At 41.8% G+C, this 22,469-nt stretch overlaps 1 protein-coding gene across 1 annotated transcript in view; it reads left to right on the top strand.

The window, feature by feature from the left end:
- ERP27 (endoplasmic reticulum protein 27) overlaps positions 1 to 16,335 on the top strand; it is a 32,846-nt gene extending 16,511 nt beyond the window's left edge. Inside the window, exons 4-7 of the mRNA XM_004713763.2 lie at positions 8,176 to 8,292; positions 13,118 to 13,243; positions 14,671 to 14,868; positions 15,947 to 16,335. Coding sequence (XP_004713820.1) covers positions 8,176 to 8,292; positions 13,118 to 13,243; positions 14,671 to 14,868; positions 15,947 to 15,994 — 489 coding nt within the window. The 3' untranslated portion in view covers positions 15,995 to 16,335. The remainder of the gene's footprint in view (positions 1 to 8,175; positions 8,293 to 13,117; positions 13,244 to 14,670; positions 14,869 to 15,946) is intronic.
- Positions 16,336 to 22,469: the final 6,134 nt, after the last annotated feature.

Genomic DNA, 22,469 nt, shown 5'->3' with positions numbered 1-22,469 from the left:
GTATTATGGCCTTGTGAGAGGAAAGGTGGTTCTAATTCCAGGAAAATCCTGGTAAGATAATAGATGGAGGGAAAGGTATCAAGGAAGTATCTAGGAATTTATGGGCCAAGGATCTCAAAGGAATTATAATTGATCAATTAGAGGAAACAGATAAAAGCATTCAATCGCCTACTCACTCAATTCCTACCATTGAGTCAATTCCTCCTCATAGAGACCCTCTAGGACCGAGTAGAACCACCTCTTGGAGTGTCTGAGACTGCACCTCTTGAAGAGAGCAGAGAGCCTCATCTTGCTCCTGCGGGGAAACTGGGGGTGGCTTCCAGCTACTGCCTTTGGTGAGCAGCCCAATGCATCACCGCTGCCCCTCCTGGGCTCCGGATTGAAGAACAGGCCCTGACCATATAAGCAGTTTTAAAAATCAAAACAGAGGATTTGTTACCCAACAGATTTAATGCATGTGAAGGGCTTCGAAAGGTTTGTGAAAATGTAGTCAAAAGACATGGGATCTTTCCAGGCATTTTTTGAAGTCCCCTTGTATTAAAAAATATATATGTATTAAAAGGCATTGTTTATATGACCTCGAGGGGAATCTCATATAGAAGATCAAAAATATGTAAGGGGATGAAGAGGGTGCTAAAACATAAATACATGTACAAACATAAATGTTTGTTGGGATAAATCATAGTAATAATGTCATGTGAAATTTCAAATTAAAACCCACAACAGTAGTCACTTGTAGTCCAATGAGGCCTGGTGGTGCAACAGTTAAGTGCTCAACTGCTAACTAAAAGGCCAGCAGTTCAAATCCACCAAGCAGCTCAGAGGAAGAGAAACCTTGCAATCTGTTTCCATAAAAATTAAAGCCAAGAAAACCCTTGAGAGCAGGCCTGCTCTGTCACAGGGGCTCCTTAGGCGCTGGAAATCAACCAGGCAGAACCTAGCAACTTTCAATCTAATAGAGGGAAAGATGAAGTATAAAGTCAATTAAGAAGTGGGCGAGGGGGTGGATGGGGAGGGAGCTGGTCGCCAGAGAGTCATTATCTTGGTTGCACCTCCAAAGGAGGTCAGCAAGCTGTGACCTGATTGACAGGCTAAACTCCACTCATATCTTCTTACAAGTGCCATGTTGGCACAAAACAAAACCTTAACAATCACAATACAGTACTTAAAACATAAAAGAATGCACATCAAATGGAATTGTGAGAAGACCTCAAAATTATATTTTAAAGTGGCAAACCTTCTAGTTTACTGTTTCTCTTCCTGGTGCCTCTTTTCTTGCGGGAGGGAGGGAGGTGGTAAATTTGATATATTAAGTAAAATTCTTTCCAAAAACTGAAAAATATATATTTTAAAATCCCCTCCACTCTTGGTTCCAGCCATATTTTCTTTACAGGACATTGTGCAAATAAATCCCTTTACAGAAGGGATATTTCCTGTTGAAATGTTGCTTCCAGAAATTCAATAAATGAATGTTCCAGAGTTTATTGGTTTAAGAAATCATAAAATAACCAAGCATGTTTCATTAAAAGTGCAACAAACTGTAGAGACTGCAGGAGGGTGGTTTTCATAAAAGCCCTATGCTTTCTAGAGAATGTTATCACCACTAACATTGTCAATATACAGCTTTCTTGAAATTCATCAACACCAGGATACCCTATGCTCACTCTTCTGGGAAATGGGAGGGGGTTGCCTGGAAAAGAACAAAAGCCAGGGGTTCCTGGCTTACAGCAGAGTTAGGTCAGGAGGTACCTACACATATGACATATTTAAAGGGCCCTGATCATGATCATAATAATGATGGTTTTGATGATTCCCATGGCAAAGACTTTACATATGAAGGGTGCTTACCAGAGGCCAAACCAGGCATGTAGCAACAGACAAGTTCTTAAAAACATTTGCTGCGGTCAGATTTTTTTCTCAATGCATTCAAAAGTAAGGGAGAACAGTAAGCAAGGACTCCACTTTCTTTTTTTTTTTTTTAACATTTTATTAGGGGCTCATACAACTGTTATCCCAATCCATACACACATCAATTGTGTAAAGTGCATTTGTACATCGTTTCTCAAAACATTTTCTCTCCACTTAAACCCCCGACATTAGGTTCTCATTTTTCCCCTCCCTCCCCGCTCCCCCCTCCCTCATGAGCCCTTGATAGTTTATAAATGGGTATTTTGTCATATCTTGCCCTGTCCGACATCTCCCCTCACCCACTTTTCGGTTGTCTGTCCCACTTTCTTCTTAGTTTTATATTTGCTTCCTGCTTTCTATGCAGAACATTGTGAAGTTTTAAATAAGCAGAAACACTAAGTTACCATTCACTCTTTAAAATGGCCTGTGTTTCCAAATCCCACCTCTTCATACAAAGACTTTCTGTACATCAACCTTTATGCATTTCATAAATTTGAATTTTGTAAAATGGTTTTAAGAATGAGGTATGTATGAAATGCCATCTGAGGTTCGTCACTTGGGGGCCCCAGAGCTTACCGTATAGCAAGAACTCAATAAATAATTCTTGAACAGAGGGGTTATAATGTCTAGATATAATAATGTATGCCTTTACTTTGTAGTGAAGTCTATTTCGACTCATGCAGCCCCCAGTGTGACAGAGTAGAACTCCTCCATAGAGTTTTCATAGGTGTAATCCTTATGGAAGTAGATTGAAGGGCTCTTCTTTCACAGCACCATCGGGTGGATTTGAACCACAAACTTGAGGTTACCAGGTGAGTGCAAGCTTGAGCTTGTTTGTGCTACTCAGAGACCTAGTCAATATATCTAGAAGTAACTAAATTGAAAGGATCACATGGAACTGCCTACCTCAAAATGCTCTCTGCCCTCAAGTTGATTCCAACTCATAGAGACCCTATAGGACAGGGTAGAATTGCTCCTGTGGGTTTCTGAGGCTGTAACACTTTATGGGAATAGAATACCTCATATTCCCCCTATGGTTTCAAATTGCTGACCATGAGGTTAGCAACTCAATTTGTAACCACTATACCACCAGGGCACCTTGAACAACTTAGAGGCCCTTAGAGGTTAATTTTTTTTTTAATTAAACCAATGAGAGACCATTTTAAATAAAGAGATGGATAATAGGCCCTCATAAGAATGACCATAATGAGCGATTTGAATTTTTACTGCTTAGAGACTTTGGTTTCCCTCTGCCTAATTTCCCTCCTACATCAACTGAAACCAAACATATCATTGATTTTGCTGAATAGAATTGGAGAACGTATTATGGCCTTGTGAGAGGAAAGGTGGTTCTAATTCCAGGAAAATCCTGGTAAGATAATAGATGGAGGGAAAGGTATCAAGGAAGTATCTAGGAATTTATGGGCCAAGGATCTCAAAGGAATTATAATTGATCAATTAGAGGAAACAGATAAAAGCATTCAATCGCCTACTCACTCAATTCCTACCATTGAGTCAATTCCTCCTCATAGAGACCCTCTAGGACCGAGTAGAACCACCTCTTGGAGTGTCTGAGACTGCACCTCTTGAAGAGAGCAGAGAGCCTCATCTTGCTCCTGCGGGGAAACTGGGGGTGGCTTCCAGCTACTGCCTTTGGTGAGCAGCCCAATGCATCACCGCTGCCCCTCCTGGGCTCCGGATTGAAGAACAGGCCCTGACCATATAAGCAGTTTTAAAAATCAAAACAGAGGATTTGTTACCCAACAGATTTAATGCATGTGAAGGGCTTCGAAAGGTTTGTGAAAATGTAGTCAAAAGACATGGGATCTTTCCAGGCATTTTTTGAAGTCCCCTTGTATTAAAAAATATATATGTATTAAAAGGCATTGTTTATATGACCTCGAGGGGAATCTCATATAGAAGATCAAAAATATGTAAGGGGATGAAGAGGGTGCTAAAACATAAATACATGTACAAACATAAATGTTTGTTGGGATAAATCATAGTAATAATGTCATGTGAAATTTCAAATTAAAACCCACAACAGTAGTCACTTGTAGTCCAATGAGGCCTGGTGGTGCAACAGTTAAGTGCTCAACTGCTAACTAAAAGGCCAGCAGTTCAAATCCACCAAGCAGCTCAGAGGAAGAGAAACCTTGCAATCTGTTTCCATAAAAATTAAAGCCAAGAAAACCCTTGAGAGCAGGCCTGCTCTGTCACAGGGGCTCCTTAGGCGCTGGAAATCAGCCAGGCAGAACCTAGCAACTTTCAATCTAATAGAGGGAAAGATGAAGTATAAAGTCAATTAAGAAGTGGGCCAGAAATGAAGCAAACTGGGATTTGGAACAAACAAAGTAAAGGAAAAATAAGTCAGTAATTAATTATATCAGTAGCTACATTAAAGGAAGCCTCCAATTGAAAGTCCACTGCTCTGCCTCCAGCCCTGCCTCCTGCCCTGTGTCATGCCCTGCCTTGTACCCTGCCTCATGCCCTACCCCGTGCCCTGCCTCGTGCTCTGCCTCGTGGTCCTGTTACTGCCACAACTCAGCCGCTTCTCCGGGGTCATTTCCTGTTCGTGGATTGAGTAGATTCCATGAGTAGCTATCCCAGGATCCAAAGACACAGTCTGCTCCCTGCTCTTCTTTCCTGAGGGAGTCAGATCCCCCTCCTGATTTTAAAATGGCTCATTTTATACCCCTTGGGGTGGCACAATTGACCAATCTCCAAGTTACAGTTCAAAGGTTTACAATACAATTAACCCCATTAACAATAACTCACCAGTCCTATTGGCATCTTCCCACACCTTCTCTTACACAGACCTGCCAGGAAAAAAGTCATTTGACGAGAGTTACGAAGACTATCACTAGAAGAACCATAGCAATTACTTCGCTGCACCACAGCAAAGATGTGCTTTTTAGGAGGAATGCATTTAATAGTTAAAGGCACATGAAGAGCACCACTGAAAGATAAAGATAAACCAAAACAGAGGAATATTCCAGCAAACACTTCCAAAAGAAAGCTGATATAGGCAAAGTAGGTGCTAAAACAACAAGTATTCATAGATCTAAATAATGACACAACATAATGATAAAAATGTCAATTCATCAGGAGGATTTAACATTTATATAAATTTTAATTTATATAATGCATGCTTTCAGAATACATAAGCAAAACCTGACAAACACCCAAGAGAAAAATAGCAAAAATCACAATCATAAAGGGAGATTTAAATACTTCTCCCTTGATAGAATAAATTGATAAAACAGCAATAAAAATATGGAAAATATTAACTATGAAATTATCTAGCTAGATATGATGGATACATACAGAATGCTATATTCAGAATTGTGAAATATATATAATTTTTAGGGATGTGTAACATGTATAGAAGTTGACATTTGATATATTACTCATTCACTGCCATCACGTCAATGATAACTCCTAATGACGCTATAAGACAGGGTAGAACTGCCCCTGTGGGTTTCTAAGATTGTGATCTTTTTTTTTTTAATGTATAGGAGGAAACTTCAAAACATCCATGGAAAAAAACATTGTCTTTTAATCCCAATTCCCTCAAAACTTTTGAGGCCCTCTTGTACTTTACAGAGAGTAAATGCTAAAAGAAAACAACAACCACAAAAAACACCTTAACAAACTAATAAGTAAGACGAATACTAAGTTCCTGGTGGATTTTAAGGTGAAGGGGACAAAAATTAAGTTTCTACGAGATAATATATGAGAATGTACATATCTTCAATGGCTTCAAACCAAAGACTATTTTTTTTAACCATTTACTTTTAGTGATAAAACAAAGAAACCCATGTAATGGCATGTTGAAGTTTTGGGGCTTTTTCCTTCAAAAAATATTTAAACATTGGGGTAAAATTTAGCCTTAAGTGTTAATGTAAGCTCTTCCTGATAGGTAATTTTTTAAATATGTATATAGCTGTGGTGGTGACCATTCTTCCGTAGTATTAGATAGTTCTTCAGCATAGTCGTTGACAAGAAGTGCATGTCTGACTTCTCACTTACAAAGGCTGTCTGCTATAGTACACATTGTTGCTGTTAGGCACCACCCAGTGGGTTCTGTCCCATTGCGACCCTGTGCATAACGACAAAACACGGCACCTTCCGGCACCAGCTTCACCACGGTTTCTATGCTTGCACCCATTGTTGTAGCCATGGTGTCAGTCCACCTCCTTGAGGGCCTTGCCCTCTTTCACTGTCCTCCTACTTCTCCAAATATGATGTCCCGAGACTGGCCTCACCTGACCACAAGTCCAAAGTATGTAAGGCAAAGTCTTGGCATCCTTGCTTCTAAGGAGCCCACTGGCATTACTTCTTCCAAGACAGATCAGATCGGTTTATCCTTTCAGCAGTCCATGGTACTTTCGGTACAGCACCACAATTCAAATGCATCGAGTCTTTAGTCAGTGTCGAACTTGCACATGCATATGGGCCATGGAAAACAGCATGACTTGGCTCGGGCACACCTCAGTCCCAAAGTCACATCCTTGTTCTTCAGTACTCTAAGGAAGTCTTAAGCAGGAAGGGAAGCGCTGTAACCGTGGCTCCATCGGAATGGCTCCCTGTTAAAGAGAATCACCATCACAATGGGAGCTCCCAGTAACAACAGACACAGAGTTTATTCCAGCAAAGGGCGAATGTCCAGGATGTATAAAAATGCCTACAAAACTCTTTAAAAGAAAAGCCAACGCAATAGAAACTGAGCAAGTGACATGAATCAATTTACTGCCATCAAGTCAATCCCGGCTCGTGGAGACAGCAGTCTAGGCCAAGGTCAACCGTCCCTGTGGGTTTCGGAGTCCGTACAACTTGCTGGGAGTGGAGCGCACCACGTTCCCCCGTGGAGCGACTGCTGTTTTCCAACTGCTGACCTGGTGGCGAGCATCAAGTAATTTTTGATGGAATGGGATTCCAATAATTTAACCAGCTTGCTGCCCTAATGACCGCTTTAAGTAAAAACAGAACAAAACCATATACTGAAAGGTAGTCTATTATCTCACACAGTTAATAAAAAAAGAATAAAAAGATTATTATTGCACAAACTGGATTATTTTGTACAAAAGAGTTTTAAATATTAATGAAAATATTCAATAATACCTGGCAAAAGCAATAAAATTATTATTTAAGATATTTCTATATCATTTTCTTTTTCATCATTTTATTGGGAGCTCTTAGCGATGTCATAACATTCCATAATTCAAATGGATCATGCATAATTTTACAATTGCTACTACAATCAGTTTCAAAACATTTTCTTTCTTATTGAACTCTTTGATATCAGCTCTCCTGGATCCCCTCCCTCACCCACCCTTTCCCCCAAGAACCTTTGTTGTTATAGTTATATATATAAAATAATAATTATTATATTTTTAGCCATATCTCATCCCATCCAATATAGTCATTCGTCTACAATTCTGTTATTTGTTTCCTCCATTTTGTTTCCTGATTGGTGTCATCACTTGCAAAATTCTTCACTTTTATCCAATCATCACCAGCTGTGTGATTTATCAACTTCACAGTCATTGTTTGCTATCTTAAAACCAGGCGACATCCCTTTCTGCTTCTGCTGAATTCACAGCAATTATCCTGACAGTATTTTTCACTCTTTGAACACTTTCAGGTACTGCACAATTCACTCATAATACCTTATGGGAATTTAGGGCTTAACACAAAGTTGAAATAAATGGCAGCATGTCACCCTCTGATTGTTTGGTATGTTTTCTCTTTACATTATATGTGTGTTTCCTGAAATAGCACACACAGGGAATAAAAATGTATATTTGATCAGAAGTGTAATGAGTTTATAAAATGAATAAATAAATATTATAAGCGTAGTTCCATCTAATTTTTTTGCATGTTGATGGGATGATCATTACTATGGGTGCTTAGAATACGTTGCTGTGCAGATGAACATTAAAAAAGAGTAAGGAATATAAATCTGAGATTTCCACATTAGGTGGCTCCCTAGCTGCCCACCTTAGAAAGAACCCTGATTACAAGTTCCATTTGAACAACTAGTTCTCCAGACTCAACCAAAAATGAGGTATCAGTTCTGCCAAACTGGTGCCAACTGCCTGAATCCCACCACTGGTCAGTATGTTCCCGCCACTGTCCGCATGGTCAGGTAGAGAGGGTGTGTTATTTACTTTGCTGTCTGGTGCTTCCGTTGAACTAACAGTGATTTCCAATGCGTGATTAAAGCCAGAGCAGTAACTATTTTCTTCCATTTGTGCCCCCCAGGTGGATAATGAACAACTGCATTTAGACAGCGAAGGCATTGAAAATATCGATGACACCAAATTAAGCCGTTTTATTGAGATCAACAGCCTCCACTTGGTGACGGAGTACAACCCTGTGGTAAACAGCAGTCCCTGTCTTTCATCCCCTAAGTGCCAGTGTCTGGGGGAGTAGCTGTCTGTACAGCAGAGATGCTTTTCCTTCTGGAGTTCGGACTCTTTGACCAATCGTTTGGCCATTTTGTTTATGTTAATCTTCTGCTATAGCCCTTTAAGAGGGATCATCGATCGGACCCTCTTCAGCAAAGAAAGACACAGACTCAGAAGAGTTAAGTTGCCCATCACGTGACCAATAAGAAGCAGAACCTCAATGCAAAGAGGAGACTGATTCAAAAACCTGAGTGTTTTTGTCTGGGTCTTCTCTGCGAAGACAAAGTTGATTTGCGTAGCATCCGGCTTCCCAAATAAGATCTCCATCTGGGCTGAAGGGCCATTGTTTTCTGAAGCCTGGGTGACAGGGACTTCTGTGAAATGCAGAAACCTAAAACTTAAATGACTGCCCAAATGGAAAATCTCAAGCACACTGCTCATGGACTTAGATGTTGCAATAGTGCTAAATGCCTATTCATTTCGAAACATTTAGGCCAGCGGTTCTCAACCTGTGGGTTGCGACACCTTTGGGGTCGAACAACCCTTTCACGGGAGTTGCCCGAGTCATAACAGTAGCAAAATGACAGTTATGAAGTAGCAACGTAAATAAGTTTATGGTTGGGGGTCGCCACCACATGGGGAACTGTATTAAAGGCATGAGGAAGGTTGAGAGCCACTGATTTAGAGCCACTTTCTGTGCCGACTCTTTGAGGACTAGAGACAAGCACATCCTTGTCAGGCTCCCCATGCAAAACACACTTTGATTCAGTCACGCCTGACTCTTTGGGGCTCCTAAACCTTCTTTCCAGTTTTTCCTTCCTCTGTTTTTGCATGCTGAGGCACCTGGATAGGAGTCCATAGGTGGTGCAAACAATTAATGCAATTGGCTCCTTATTGAAATGCTGTAGATTCAAGTCCACCCAGAGGCACCTCAGAAGAAATCTACTTCCAAAAAGTCATTCATGGGAAACCCTACAGAGTAAAGTCACCATGACCAGAATCAATTCGAGAGCCACCGGTTTTTACTGAGGAACCGGGTGGCATAGCGGTCATGCATTGGGTTGTGATCTACAAGGTCAGGGGTTAGAAATCACCAGCCATTCCGTGGGAGAAAGACCAAGCTTTCTATTCCTGTAAGGAGTGGTGGTGTTGGAACTCACCGGAACAGTTCTACCCTGTCCTATGGGGTCCCGGTGAGTCAGCATCGACAGGATGGCAGTGAGAAAGAATGACCCGGGGGACTGCACTGTCCCTCTCAGTCATGACCAGCTTCCTGACACTCCGCAGTTTATAGAATTATCTTAAATGCACTGCCTCTTTATTTCCCCTGATGTAGCACATCGGGTGACAGAAGCGTTGGTTCCTCGTGCTCTACGCCTGGTCTGAAATGCTGTGCACTCGCTAGTAGCACACTGTGCATGCATGTCATGATATCGAGAACTTTGAAGTATGGTCACGCCTGCCCACTTTCTCATTTACTCCTCACAGCAATGCTTTGAGGTAGAAGGGAGGACGTTACTGTATGTAGTTTTAGCACTCAAGGCCACATGGTAAGTCAGATAAGAAGATATAACGGGAGGCAGAGAATTTAACGGATGGTGGGTTTGTTCCCATGGTCGTCTGCCGTTTTATAGGAGAGGAAACGGAAGCCCAAGAAAATGAACTTCCTCAAGTCCACCGGTCTCTATCCGTTGGAGCTTCAGAGACAGCCCTGTTCACGGGCCCTGCTTTCTGTCTTTCTTTTCTGTCTTCATGACTCATGGGTCTGACTGGACCCTGTGGTTTTTTCCACCCCCAGCCTCCCAGAGGACACACCACTTTTCCTGATGACAAAAATCCTGTCCACCTCCCACCACAGGTGTGCCCCTGTGGAGGGGTGACTCCATGTTCCCCACAAACACTTTCTCAGGTGTTGGCAAAAACCACCTCAGAGGACTCCTCTCAAGACTCTCTCTCTGGTCATTGTATTTATGGAGCTGCCAGCTGCGTATACAGATGCGGGAAAGAGGATCTTGGTTTATCGCTCACGGAGCCGAGGTTTCTAGTTCTAATGTGCTGCCATGCTGCAGGTTCGAAAGGCAAGGGCAACGACTGAACTTTGCTGAGTTCTAATGCCTTGCTCATGTCTTAGCTTACTGAACCAGGAGGTTTTTGTTTTTAACTTTAATGTGGAAAGTGAAGGCAAATCACATCACAAGGAAATTCGGTAAGACTCTCTTTATAAAAGAAAATTTCATCATAATGCTGACCACTTCATCTCCCATAGTAGCATTTTTTTTTAAGTTGGCCTACTCAAACTAGTACAGTTACTGCCCATCTACTCGTGCAGAGATTTATACCAGTATAAATCTGGGCAAAAAACCACAGCCCTGGGCTTGGCCCGCTGTGCCCATTTAATGCATCAACTCAGCTTCAAAGCCGAATTTGTGTCTACTAGAATTAAAACTAATCCCTTTTGCTCTACCCAGTCCTCCTGCTAAGAGAATTGTACTTTTTGACCCTCCAACTCTGATTTCTTACCACTTCCTGAAAGTCATCCTCCATCTGGGACGGTGGATACATAATCTAATTTTAAGTAACAAAACCAAATCCAAACCCTCTGTGGTCAACTGGATTCTGACTCACAACGACCCTGTCGGACGGCATAGAACAGCCTCCTCAGGGTTTCCAAGGCTGTAAATCTTTCCAAAAGCAAACTGTCACCTCTTCTGTAGAGCGGCTGGTGGGCTCACATTGTAGCCTTTGGTTAGCAGCCAAGTGATTCAACCACTGCTCCAGTTCCCCCATTCAGTGCTAAACCCAAAACCAAAACTAAGACCCACCACCATTGTGTCAATTCTGATGCATAGTGACCCGATATGAGGTTTCTCAGACTAACTCTTTACATAGGGACAGACAGCCTCATCTTCGTTCCATGAAGCAGCTGATGGATTTAAACTGCTGCCTTTTCTCTTAGCAACCCAATACCTGACCTGTAAGGTCCCAGGGGCTTCTTCCATTAAGTAAGAGGATCTAGTCAAACAAAAGTTGGTTACTTATACCATCTAGTCTCCCAAATATGAGTGCACCTTGTTGAAGCAATTGGGTGCTCACTGATCACTCCACGGAATAAAGATGTGGCTGTCCCATTATGTCAAAACGCAGTGTCAGAAACCTGACGGGGCAGGTCTGTTCTGCCCTACAGGGCTGCTATTTGTCATAATCAACACTGTGCCAGTGGGTTTGGTTCTCCCAAATTTAAAATCTAAGAAGAGTAGGGGAAATCTTTGGGAAGGAGATGCTCACTGCCTTGCCTACATATTGGCCCCTATGACCAATGGAGCCTGAAGATTCCCCTGCATCGGTGTGTAGCTTCAGGAAGGACCTTACCTGGGGGCTCCTCTTTCCACCAGCCTGGGACTCTGCCCAGTGGTTCTTTAGCCCACTGCATTCTTGCTCTCCTGTGTACATGCTGCTGTTACCGCAATGCTTTCTGTATTCCGAAGAGAGTCGCTGAAAGGAACAGAATTTGTTTAAAATACTTACAAGACTATTTCTGGAAAGTGGAAATGTAGGCAGGCAGCCTGCACAATTTTACTCTCTCCTGCTTCTCCTCTGTCAGGTTCCTGCACCCTCCTTCCTGTTCTCTCAATCACTGCCAATGTCATGGGGGCAACCAATAGTTCTGGTCTCCTGAAGAATCTACCAATTTACTGAGCTGAGAGAGACACAATGGAATTTGCCACTAGTTGTGTAGGAGTCAGGAAGGCCTGGTGGCACAGGGGTTAAAGCGCTCAACTACCAACCAAAGTATCAGTAGTTTAAACCCACCAACCATTCCACGAGAGAAAGATGGGGCAGTCTACTTCTGGAAGGCTGCTTCAATCGCCGCAATAACTCAATGGAGCCATTCCGCTCTGTCCTATAGCTCACTGTGCGTGGGAATCAGCTCATTGGCAGTGGGTCTGGGTATCTGTGCATCACAGTGGTTAAGAGCAGAGATTCAGAGCCAGAGTGCCTAGGTGTGAACCCCCACCCACTTGCGATTTCCCATGTGACCTTGAGTGAATTACCTAACCTCTCTATGCTTCAGTTTGCAAAACTGGATCTTTAATGGTTAAGTCAGTGATGACATGTAAAGGGTTCCCCAAACTTGTGTGTAGTAAATACTCAATAAATATAAACTACTCATATAAACTTGAGTATTTTAAGCCTATCAGATTGGTCTTGCAATACTAAGAGGGGCTGTAAAAGAGCAGAAATCAATTGCTGCATAACACAGTTATTACTAACCTCACCATCTTAAAATATTTTCTGGGGATCAGAATTCACGAGTGGCTTAGCTTGGTGCTTTTGGCCTGGAACCTCTCCGGAACTGGCAGCCAGAATGTTGGCCAGGCCTTGGGGATCTGTTTCTAAGGTGGCTCACTCATGTTCCTGGCAAGTCAGATGCCTTATTGCTTTCCCACATGGCTCCTACCATAGAGCTGTCTGAGTGCTCTATATTGGGGCTAAGTTTCCCAAGTGAATGAAACAAACAAGAGCAAGGCAGACACCAAGATGTCTTTGTTACTTTTATTCCTAGTGAGACTACACTCTATTTTGCATTATCCTGTTAGTTCCTCAGATCAGTCCTGCTTCGTGTGCAAGGGGACGGCACAGTGGTAAGAAAAAGAGAGGGTGAAACCTATTGAGTTATTTGGGGGCTCTTTACCATTCATGTTAAGGATAAACAGCTCGCAATTATGTTTTAGTCTACCCATTCAGGGAGTTGCCAGAAAAGTTTCTTTTCCTCTCTCCTGATCTCATTTTGCCAGACGGTGATCGGCCTATTCAACAGCTTGATTCCAATTCATCTTCTCCTGATGATTAACAAGGCTTCCCCAGGGTATGAAGAAAACATGCAAAGATACCAGAAGGCAGCTAAGCAATTCCGAGGGAAGGTAAGTCTGGAATGGGAAACACTCTTCTGACCTTGCACCCAAGGACCAGAGGAAAAGGAGGGTAAGAGCAGGGAAGTAGAGATGAACAAGGAAAGCGAGTATACCATATTTCAAAACAAGAACTACAACACAATCAATCACATTATTCTAGTTTGAACTTAAAGAGGTTACATTTTGTACAATTAAAGGCCTGTATAATCATATCTCTCCTTAGTAATGAGCCCATTTTTTTAGAAACCCAGAGAACGGAAAGGAAATATGTCACCTATTAATCACACTGTGTTTACTTCTTGCGATAATCTCTTAGAGTTTTGAACCTCAGAGTTTCTTTACTCCATGAAGCACTTATCATGTGTCTCATGCCTACTAGGTGTACAATAAGTACTCATTTACTCTCCTTCCTTACTATGTGTCTTACTTGATACTGCTTAAATAGCATGGCTTCAACCACATCAGGATCACTACATTGAATTGAAGAATTTTTTAATGATGAGAACTGTCAAATAATTTAAAAGTTCCCTCATATACTTGGCTCCCAAGTGCTGAAAAATGTGAACAATCCTCTGAATTTATAAAGATTACTACTTTGGGTAGAAGACTTGAATTAACAGTATTAGTTAACATTTATCACTAGCTATTTGACAAAAAGGAGCCCAGGTGTTATTGTCAGGCAAGTGTTGGACTGCTGACTTGCTCACCACAGACTGGTGGTTAAAACTGCCAGCGGCTCTGTCGGTGAATGCTGAAGCTTTCTGCTCCCATAAATATGTACAGCCTTGGAAACCCTGTGTAGTCCCACCGTGATCCCATTGGAGTGGATTTGATGGGAGTGGTATAAGCCAAAAGGAGTCTGCAGATGGTGCAAATGCTTAGGGAATTCAGTTGCTACCCGAGAGGTTAGAAATGTGGGTCCACCCTGTGTTATACTTCCAAAAAATTAACTACTGAAAACCCTCTGGGACACAGTTCTACATGGGCACATATGGAGTCATCATGAGTTACAATAGATTCGACAACAAGAGACTCCGGATGTCTTAGGTTTGCTTTATTTTTAATACAGCAACTACATCCTCTGATTTAACCTCCACCAACAAAAGTTTGAGGGTAAAACTGAGTCTCAGGGAGACTGAGTGATAAGATTTAAAACAAGTCCTCTGCTTTTCCTCATGAAGCTAGCTGTCTTCTCTTGGAAAACCACTAAGGACTTCCAGTTTTGCATTGTCAAAATCAAATCGATTTGATCAAAGGGAATGAGACACCAAAGCAACACACAAAAAATAATATACAATTCATTGAAGCTCAATTGAGATTTAAATTGTGTGGCACCGACCATAAAGTCAACTGATATAAGCCACGATGACTATAAGCTATCATTTTATTGGTAAGATCCCAAATTGATCTTTCTCTTTCAACTTCTCCAAGCACAGATTCTTTTTATCCTGGTCAACAGTGGTGTGAAGGAAAACGGGAAGGTGATATCATTTTTCAAACTTAAGGAGTCTCAACTGCCAGCCTTGGCGATTTACCAGACTCTGGATGATGAGTGGGAGACGTTACCCATTGCAGAGGTTTCAGAAGAGCAAGTGCAAAACTTATGTGATGGATTCCTACAAGGGAAGCGACTGGTAAGTGTGAGACTTCCCAGTCAACCAAGTCAGCTTTTCCTCCTCTCTCTGTTCAGTGGCAGAGGTCCTGGATGGTGCCAAAGAACCACGGGGGCACAATGGCTAAAACAAGAGCACGGTCAGATCCGAGCAGCCACCGCCATGGAGAAAGATGTAGCAGTCTGCGTCTGTAAAGGAAACTTGATTTGGGTTGCGTGTAGGGGTGAGATCTATTCTGTCTGATAGGGTTTTTATAGGGAGCTCCTAACAATGAGTTGGTTGTGTTGGCTTGGGTTGAGTTAGGTCGGGTTGCGTGGGGTGGCACAAATGGCCAAATGCTTAGCTACCAGCTGAAAGGTTGGTGGTTTAAGCCTACCCTCCTGCTGGAAAGAAAGATCCGGTGACCTGTTCCCAGAAGGGTACAGGCTGAAAAACCCTGTGGAGCACAGGTCTTCTCTGAGCACATGGTTGCCATGACTCAGAATCAATTTGATAGCAACTAAGGGTTTGTTGTTGTTGTTGTTGTTGTTGTTTAAATGCTTGGTTTATTTCCTGTTGATTAGGAATTATTTAAGGGAGCCCTAGTGCCATAGTCGGCTACGAGTTGGGCTGCTGTGAACTGTAAGGTCAGAAGTTAGAAACCACCAACTGCTCCATGGGAGAAAGAGGAGGCTTTTTACTCCTGTGAAGATTTACAGTCTCCGAAACCCACAGAGCAGTTGCACTCTGTCCTATAGGCTCACTGTGACTCATAACTGACTCCACGGCAGTAGGTTCTTGAGTTGAGGAATTCTTCAGGCTGTCCTGGAGCTGACTAAGAGCAAGGATATATAAAGATAGGGTGCTTAGTCAGTATGATTGTTAGCATACTGTCATAGCAATAAAACAAGACGAGTTTTTGGAAAGGAACTAAATTGTTTTTCCCACCATTCCATTTAAGGGATCAATGAGAAACCAATCATACTCCATGTAAAAAATTTCACAGGATAAAACTGGAGGTGTAATTAGGAATTGCAATTTAAAAGTTTAGTTTGCTAATTTCAACTTAAAAATAAGAGTGAACTCCAAATCTAATTACCTCCATCCTGATGTTTTTCAGAGAGATAATCATGAATCAGAAGAAAGAGCTCAAAAGGTAGAACTCTGACTTCTCCATGAGACTGCTTCAAACTACCAAACATCTGCTTTATGCGGAATAAAAACAGGCAACCCAAGCCCCAGAGACACTGGACAAAATCACCAAGCCTTCCAACCACAGGCACGTGCAGACACAGAGGCACACGTGTGCATGTGTACACACTGCTCCATTTTAGTCCTTCAGATCTCATTTATTTTCTTCCCTCCTCCTTAAAAAAAACAACTCTTTATCTCATAGTATTCATCTAATTTTCTTCTATGTACTCATATTGTGTAGTTTCATCTGCAATATAACTGAATAGGGCTCTGAAATAAATACTGTGATACCTCTACAAAGGAGACACCTTTCTAGAGGAAGATTGTGCTGGTCTGTCATTTAATACTGATTTTTTACACTGTGTGACTTAACACACAATTTTTGCTCTTTAGGGTCACTTGAGAGTTGTAATTCTACTTAACTTTATAAGCACACATGCCTTCTCTGATTCAAGGCTAAGAACAAAAGAATGGTTTTAAAACAGTGTTGGGAATTAAGTCTTTTTGCCAGGAGTTAGATGAGGTTTTCAAGTCTCTGAACTCAGCAGAAACAGACCATGTACCGACTTCATGTTCATTTAGCGTTCCCAACTCCCCACATCAATCAACAGCCCCCATAATAAATAAAAGGCAATAATGTTATAGGAAACAACTGCCATCTCTTTGCAGGCCAAACCTTTTGTAAATACCCAGTTGCCCAACTAAGCAGTATGTACCTCAATACTTACTGTTTACTACCAGGCCATATGCCACTAATGTGTTATTTATTGTTCACTCTGTGGGTGGGATGGGAGATGGGTAGAGACCATCCTGCATAAGACTCGCATCAATGTGGCAAAGAAGCCGGGAATCAATTTAGGTAAAAGGTGGGGGAATGAGGAGGAGGAAGGGAGCTGTGGTGGGCAGAGGTCAACTAAGCCATGGATTATTGGAGGTGAGGTGTGCAACCTAATCCAGGAGGGACAGGGGGAGTGTCTCTGGTCCACAGGCTCTTACTGTCAACACACAGATGCTACATTATTCCAGGAAGCCCTTGGCTCAAAAGGAAAGTGCCTAAGTGCTGAAGAGCTAAAAAAAAAAAAAAACACCCACAGATGAACACCTACGGACTGGTCCAAGTGAAGAGGAGAGTGAAAGGCCTGCTTGTTCTCTTCTGCGGGGAAAACTCCATGGCCTCTGGGCGGGGAGTGGGCTGCTGGCAGCAGCATGGTGAAAGCAGCAGTGTGCCGCACACCTCTGAAACATGAGGCTGAGCTCCCGAAGGGTCACCCAGTCCATCCACAGGGCTGGAGGAAGCCACTCAAACAGCCTTTTGCTGGAGGATGAAAAATATTGCTAGGGCAAGCACATCCCAGCTGCCTTTCTTTGGCCCTGTAAACCAGAGTTCTTGCCATTCTCAATCAGAAAATTCTTCCTGATGAGCCCTCCAGGTTGGGAAGCCACGCAAGCTTGTTCCTTCTCATCTATCCTCTGTGAACAACCACTGTGTTTGAATGTATGATACTGTGGTCTTTTGTGTGTTTGTGTATACCAGTGGCAGCTATACGACCGGTATTTGAAAGATGAGCATGGTCTCCCTAGGTGGACAGGTTCCAGCAGAGCTTCTGGACTGATAAATGAAGGATGTCCTGGTGATCTATATCTAAAGAGAGGCCAGGGAAACCCTATGGATCACCACAGAGCCCCTAATCATGGGTGGATGTTGGTGGAGCCAACTCAATGGCAATGAGCAAATATCTCTCAATTATTCACAGCTGCCAGTCAACCCCTCACAAAAGTCACCTTGTCTTACACACGCCAGCAATTTCTATCCCTTCTTTGTCTTTGGGTAATTTCTCCTGAAGATTCTCCATTCCTCTCCCAGGGCTATCTACAGTATACTGACTAGATACATTTCAGGTATTTTTCATGGTAGAATCATTCGTTGGCCCTCACTGTCAATACTGTCATACTTTTTCTTTAAGGCATTAAGTGGTAAGGCGATGCAATGAAACTGCAAAAGATAGGGGAGGACTTAGGGGACTGTGGTAAAATGGAGGAGTGGAGGCAGAGGAGAACTTGGCGGGATGGCAGGAGCATCAGTGTTTGAATCTCAGCACTGTGTGTATGGCTCGGTGACCTGGGAAACTGAGGTCAGAGACAATAGTGGAATAGTTCACAGGATGTTGTAAGAACGGAGAATGAGAATACAGATTACGTAAAGGATAGCCATTCCCATAGTGGCACAGTCATGAACCACTTGGCAGCTAATCAAAAGGGTGCCAGTTATAACCCAATAGCCACTCTGATGGACAAAGGAGTGCGTTCTGCTTCCGTGAAGACTGCGGCCTTGGAAAACCTATGAGCTACTTCTACTTTGTCTTACAGTATCGTTATGAGTCAGAAGCAACTCAATGGCATTGGGTTTGGGTCATTTCCTTTGTAATACTATACATTCAGTCATCAATTTACATACAACTATCAGGACCAACCACAGCAAAGGCCATTATTAAACATGAGGTGCATATAGTACTTTGTAACAACAAACGTATGTTACTTTTTCACCAGCATCAAAACAATACTATAGTACTGTATTATTATGTTAAAGATGCTTCTTAATGTGTTTTATGCATATGGAAGTCCACTATATATTGAGACAAACATTTGACTCATTAACATTAGATATGCGCTGTACCTAACTCTTCTGCTACCTATAAATTTGATTTAGAGACAGACTTGGGAACTGTACTTATTTGTAATCTGGGACTCACTATACTCTCTGGGTATCAGTCATTCCTTTGAATTTACTGTATGGAAAAGAAAATATTTCCTTGAGGGTCTTTTTAAAATTAATATGCAACGAAGACCCTCACCCATGAGACTGGAGAAGTATTTGAAATAACTTTGCTATCCATTCACTTACTTGGATTATGCTTTCTTTATTATAACTGTGTTTAAAATACATATACTTTGAGAGTATAGGGGATAAGAGTAAAGTGGATTCAAGATGGGGTAACATGAGACAGCAGTTTGTTCACTTAATCATCCATCCATCCATCCATCCATCCATCCATCCATCCATCCAAATACGGATTAGCCAACTACAAATGTGCAGTGCAAGCTTTGTTGTCTAAGAGAACAAAGGAAACTTGGCCTTAGGAGGAAAGCTGTAGAGACAGAGGTTAACAAGGGAGCCGGCCACCTGATTGGATCTGAGCCATGGACAGAGAACAGCACAACAGGGCAGCCTGGATAAAGGAGAAGAAAGATGAGTAAGAAGCTGGCAGTGGGATGAGGAGGTGCCTAAGGAAAAGTCTCCCAGCAAAGGTAAAGGTACCTCCTAGACAAACTTATCAACTTAATTTAACCAGTGAGTCTGAGCCAGTCCTATTGCACCTTTCTTACAGTATCTGGTTTCTAAGTAGAGAAAAATTAAACAGGAAGCATGATGGAGCTGACTCATGCTTCTAATTGCAGAAATTTTCCATGGAGAGACCTAGAGATTTAAAATTTAAAAATTAAGAGAGGAGGAAGTTCTATACTGATATCTCTTGAGCTTTAAACCTTTGGAGGAAAAGTACTCTGAAATCAAAGAAAGATAAATAAAATTTTAAATTATACCTCTCTAAATCTGAAGGAGATTTACCATTCTTCCAATTACTTCTAAGGTAGACCCGTGTGTCTTTCTTTTCTGTCCCTTCAGCAACCAAGGCCGTTGTTTTGTGGGTTCGATAAGAAAATGTCTGAGTCACACTAGGAGTGGAAGAGTAAAGTTGAGTAAAGGGTTAGAAGGTTAAGCTAAGTCAAAGGCTATGAAAAGTTTTATAGACTCAAAACTTTAATGTTTAGTAGCTTAAACCATTGCATGAAGACTTACTAGCATGATTCAATTGCTCCATAAGGCTCTCTGAGCTCAATATGGTAACATAGTGTAAGTCTAGGCTTGAGGAAGAAAAAGGAAACCAGACTTGCTATTATTCTAGCTGTCATGAGGTAAGAATTTTAAAGTTAACAAATAAGTTATATTACAGATCCTGTTCTCCAGAAATAAGGCTCTGAGGCTGGATTTCCTTACAGGAAGTTTACTGGGGAGCGTTTTTGGCTTCAAAACCTGTGGAGAAATGAAGAAAGGTACCAGGGCTGAAAAAGGAGAAGTTGGGCTATGACCCAACCAGTAACACAGAGTCATGTTCTCGCATGGGACTTGGTGCTGAGATGTCACTCGGGGCATGCCTGCCTTAAGGAGCGAGAACTGTTCTAATGTCCACAAAAAGGAGCATTAGATGAGGCTACGCCCAGGAAAGGAACATGATCTTGGGCAATATAGCTTGCTTCAGTCTAGCGCCCTCTCAGGGTAGGAGTGGGTGGACAGCGCCCAAATAAGAGCTGTCAGCTGTCATCACCCAAGTACAGCTGGGGAAGGGGACCGCCGTTCCAAAGTGTGGGTGTTGGGAGAAGGAGAGTAATATGTTTGTTTCGCCACAGCGTTCGCTACACATGCCTTCCTCCAGGACAGTATCTTCTTTAAAGTTAGCACAACCATTGCACCAGTGCTATAAAAATGGGTGAGAAAAGGGTCAAATGAAATATGCGGCACCTTCTTTGAGTTGAGGTTGAGAAAGAACATAAAACAGTGTTGTATTGTTTCCGCACAAAGGATGACAGCAGTACCAGAATACTCATTCTCAAATCCATACACTCATTCATTCTTTGATCAACTGTTTACTAAACACCTACCACAAATTGGGAAATAAATAGCACAATGTTGATGCCACTTCTTCGAATCCCCAGTCGTCAGGCTCCTCAAAGTAGCACAAGTATGAAGTTCACTAATGATTTGAGGAGTGGCATGAACTTCTAGTCCACTTAGAAGATATTAAAAAATTTGAATGATAACGATCATTCAATAAAGAGAAAGAAAAGATTTATATATTACTTTGAGAATGAGGAAAAACTGAGGATAGATTTGACTCTAAATTCCAGCCTGATGATTAATTTATACCATCTATATTTCATAGTCTGTAACATTTGTTGTTAATTACCTTGTCCTTTTATGACCACTTTGGGGTAAGTGCTGAATGCTAACTGCAAAATCAGTGGTTCAAACCCACCTGTAGTTTCTTGGGAGAAAGATGAGGCTGTCTACTCATAAAGATTTACAACACCTCAGAAACCCAAAATAAGGTCACGATGAGCCAGAATCAACTCAATGATAGTGGGGTTTGGTTTAAGGCTTACATTCCAAGTCATGGCAAACTCTTGCGGCACCTAGTTGCTAATAATTATCCACTTTGTGATCCATCCTTTACAACTACTATACCAATTCACGATCTTTCTTCCCCATCTTTCTTCCTAGAATGTGACTCTGGAGCAGTACATAGGGTGGAGTCTGAGGCAAATTGAGCTATAATCTCAGGGCTGAGCACAAAAGGGAGTAGTCAGGGATGGAAGTATCTGAAGGAAACTGTGTGCCCATTGACCAGAACTCTGGCTCTCTCCTGCAACCTCTACCCCTAACACCATGATTATCTTCTTGGTCCCAAAGGACAGTCCACTGTGGCCCATGAAGACTTTAGTCAACCACATTTTGGCAAACATGCTACAGAATGAAAATGAGAAATAATCACTTGTGACGTTCTAACCCCTTAGACCTCTCTTGGGTTGACTCATTATGCTCACTCCACGTGTTCTTTACCCACTAATAACATACCAGGGCTGGGAAAGGGCTAAGTTAGCCAACAAGTGGAAATGTCAGGTGTTCATGGGAGGGCAAAGTGACTTGTGGGCGGGATATTTACATAATTGTGAAATGCAAGAATGGTTAGAGCCACTAATGTGTTATTGATTTGTAAAGCGAAAGCTAAAGGGTCAAAGAATTCTTGTTCTTTTAGGGATAGTGGGTGTTTGGAAAAGAATAATAACCAAGGAGGTCAAGGGTAGCTATAATTATTCAAGCCAGACCAAGTGTTAAAATGGTAATTTACTAATGGCTGTGGTTTGAGAACTGTCATCACTTATGATTCTCCAGGGCTCCTTCCACCTACTCATTTTCCAATTTGTTAAATTACATTATATTTTGATGCATCCAGTTCATCAGGGTTTTCTCAAGGACCATGTTACCATTTTACAATCTATGTGATTCCAATCTATTGGTTGGAATACTCAGTGATTACTATTGACTATTTTAGCATAGCCATTTCAAAGTTCACAGCAAAAAAAAAAAATTCACACAGCTCTCAAAATGTCTGGTTTTAGGTCCAATGTTTTCAAATTCCAAGCTGAGACTGAAATTTTAGGAATAAACCTAAAAGGATCCTATTGTTGGATAGTAGTTGATAGTAGTAAAATGGGATTTTAAAGAGGTATATTTGGAAGGAGTCATATATTAGCTATCATCCTTAGTCATCAAAAACAAAATTAAACCCAAATTGCAGCTAAATCTGTTTTATTGTTATCTCATCTATCTCTAC

The sequence above is a fragment of the Echinops telfairi genome, unplaced genomic scaffold (genome assembly GCF_000313985.2).
Source record: "Echinops telfairi isolate 266 unplaced genomic scaffold, ASM31398v2 ScPeMD7_21;HRSCAF=78, whole genome shotgun sequence".
Lineage (NCBI taxonomy): Eukaryota > Metazoa > Chordata > Mammalia > Afrosoricida > Tenrecidae > Echinops > Echinops telfairi.
This window is presented reverse-complemented; position numbering and strand designations above follow the sequence as displayed.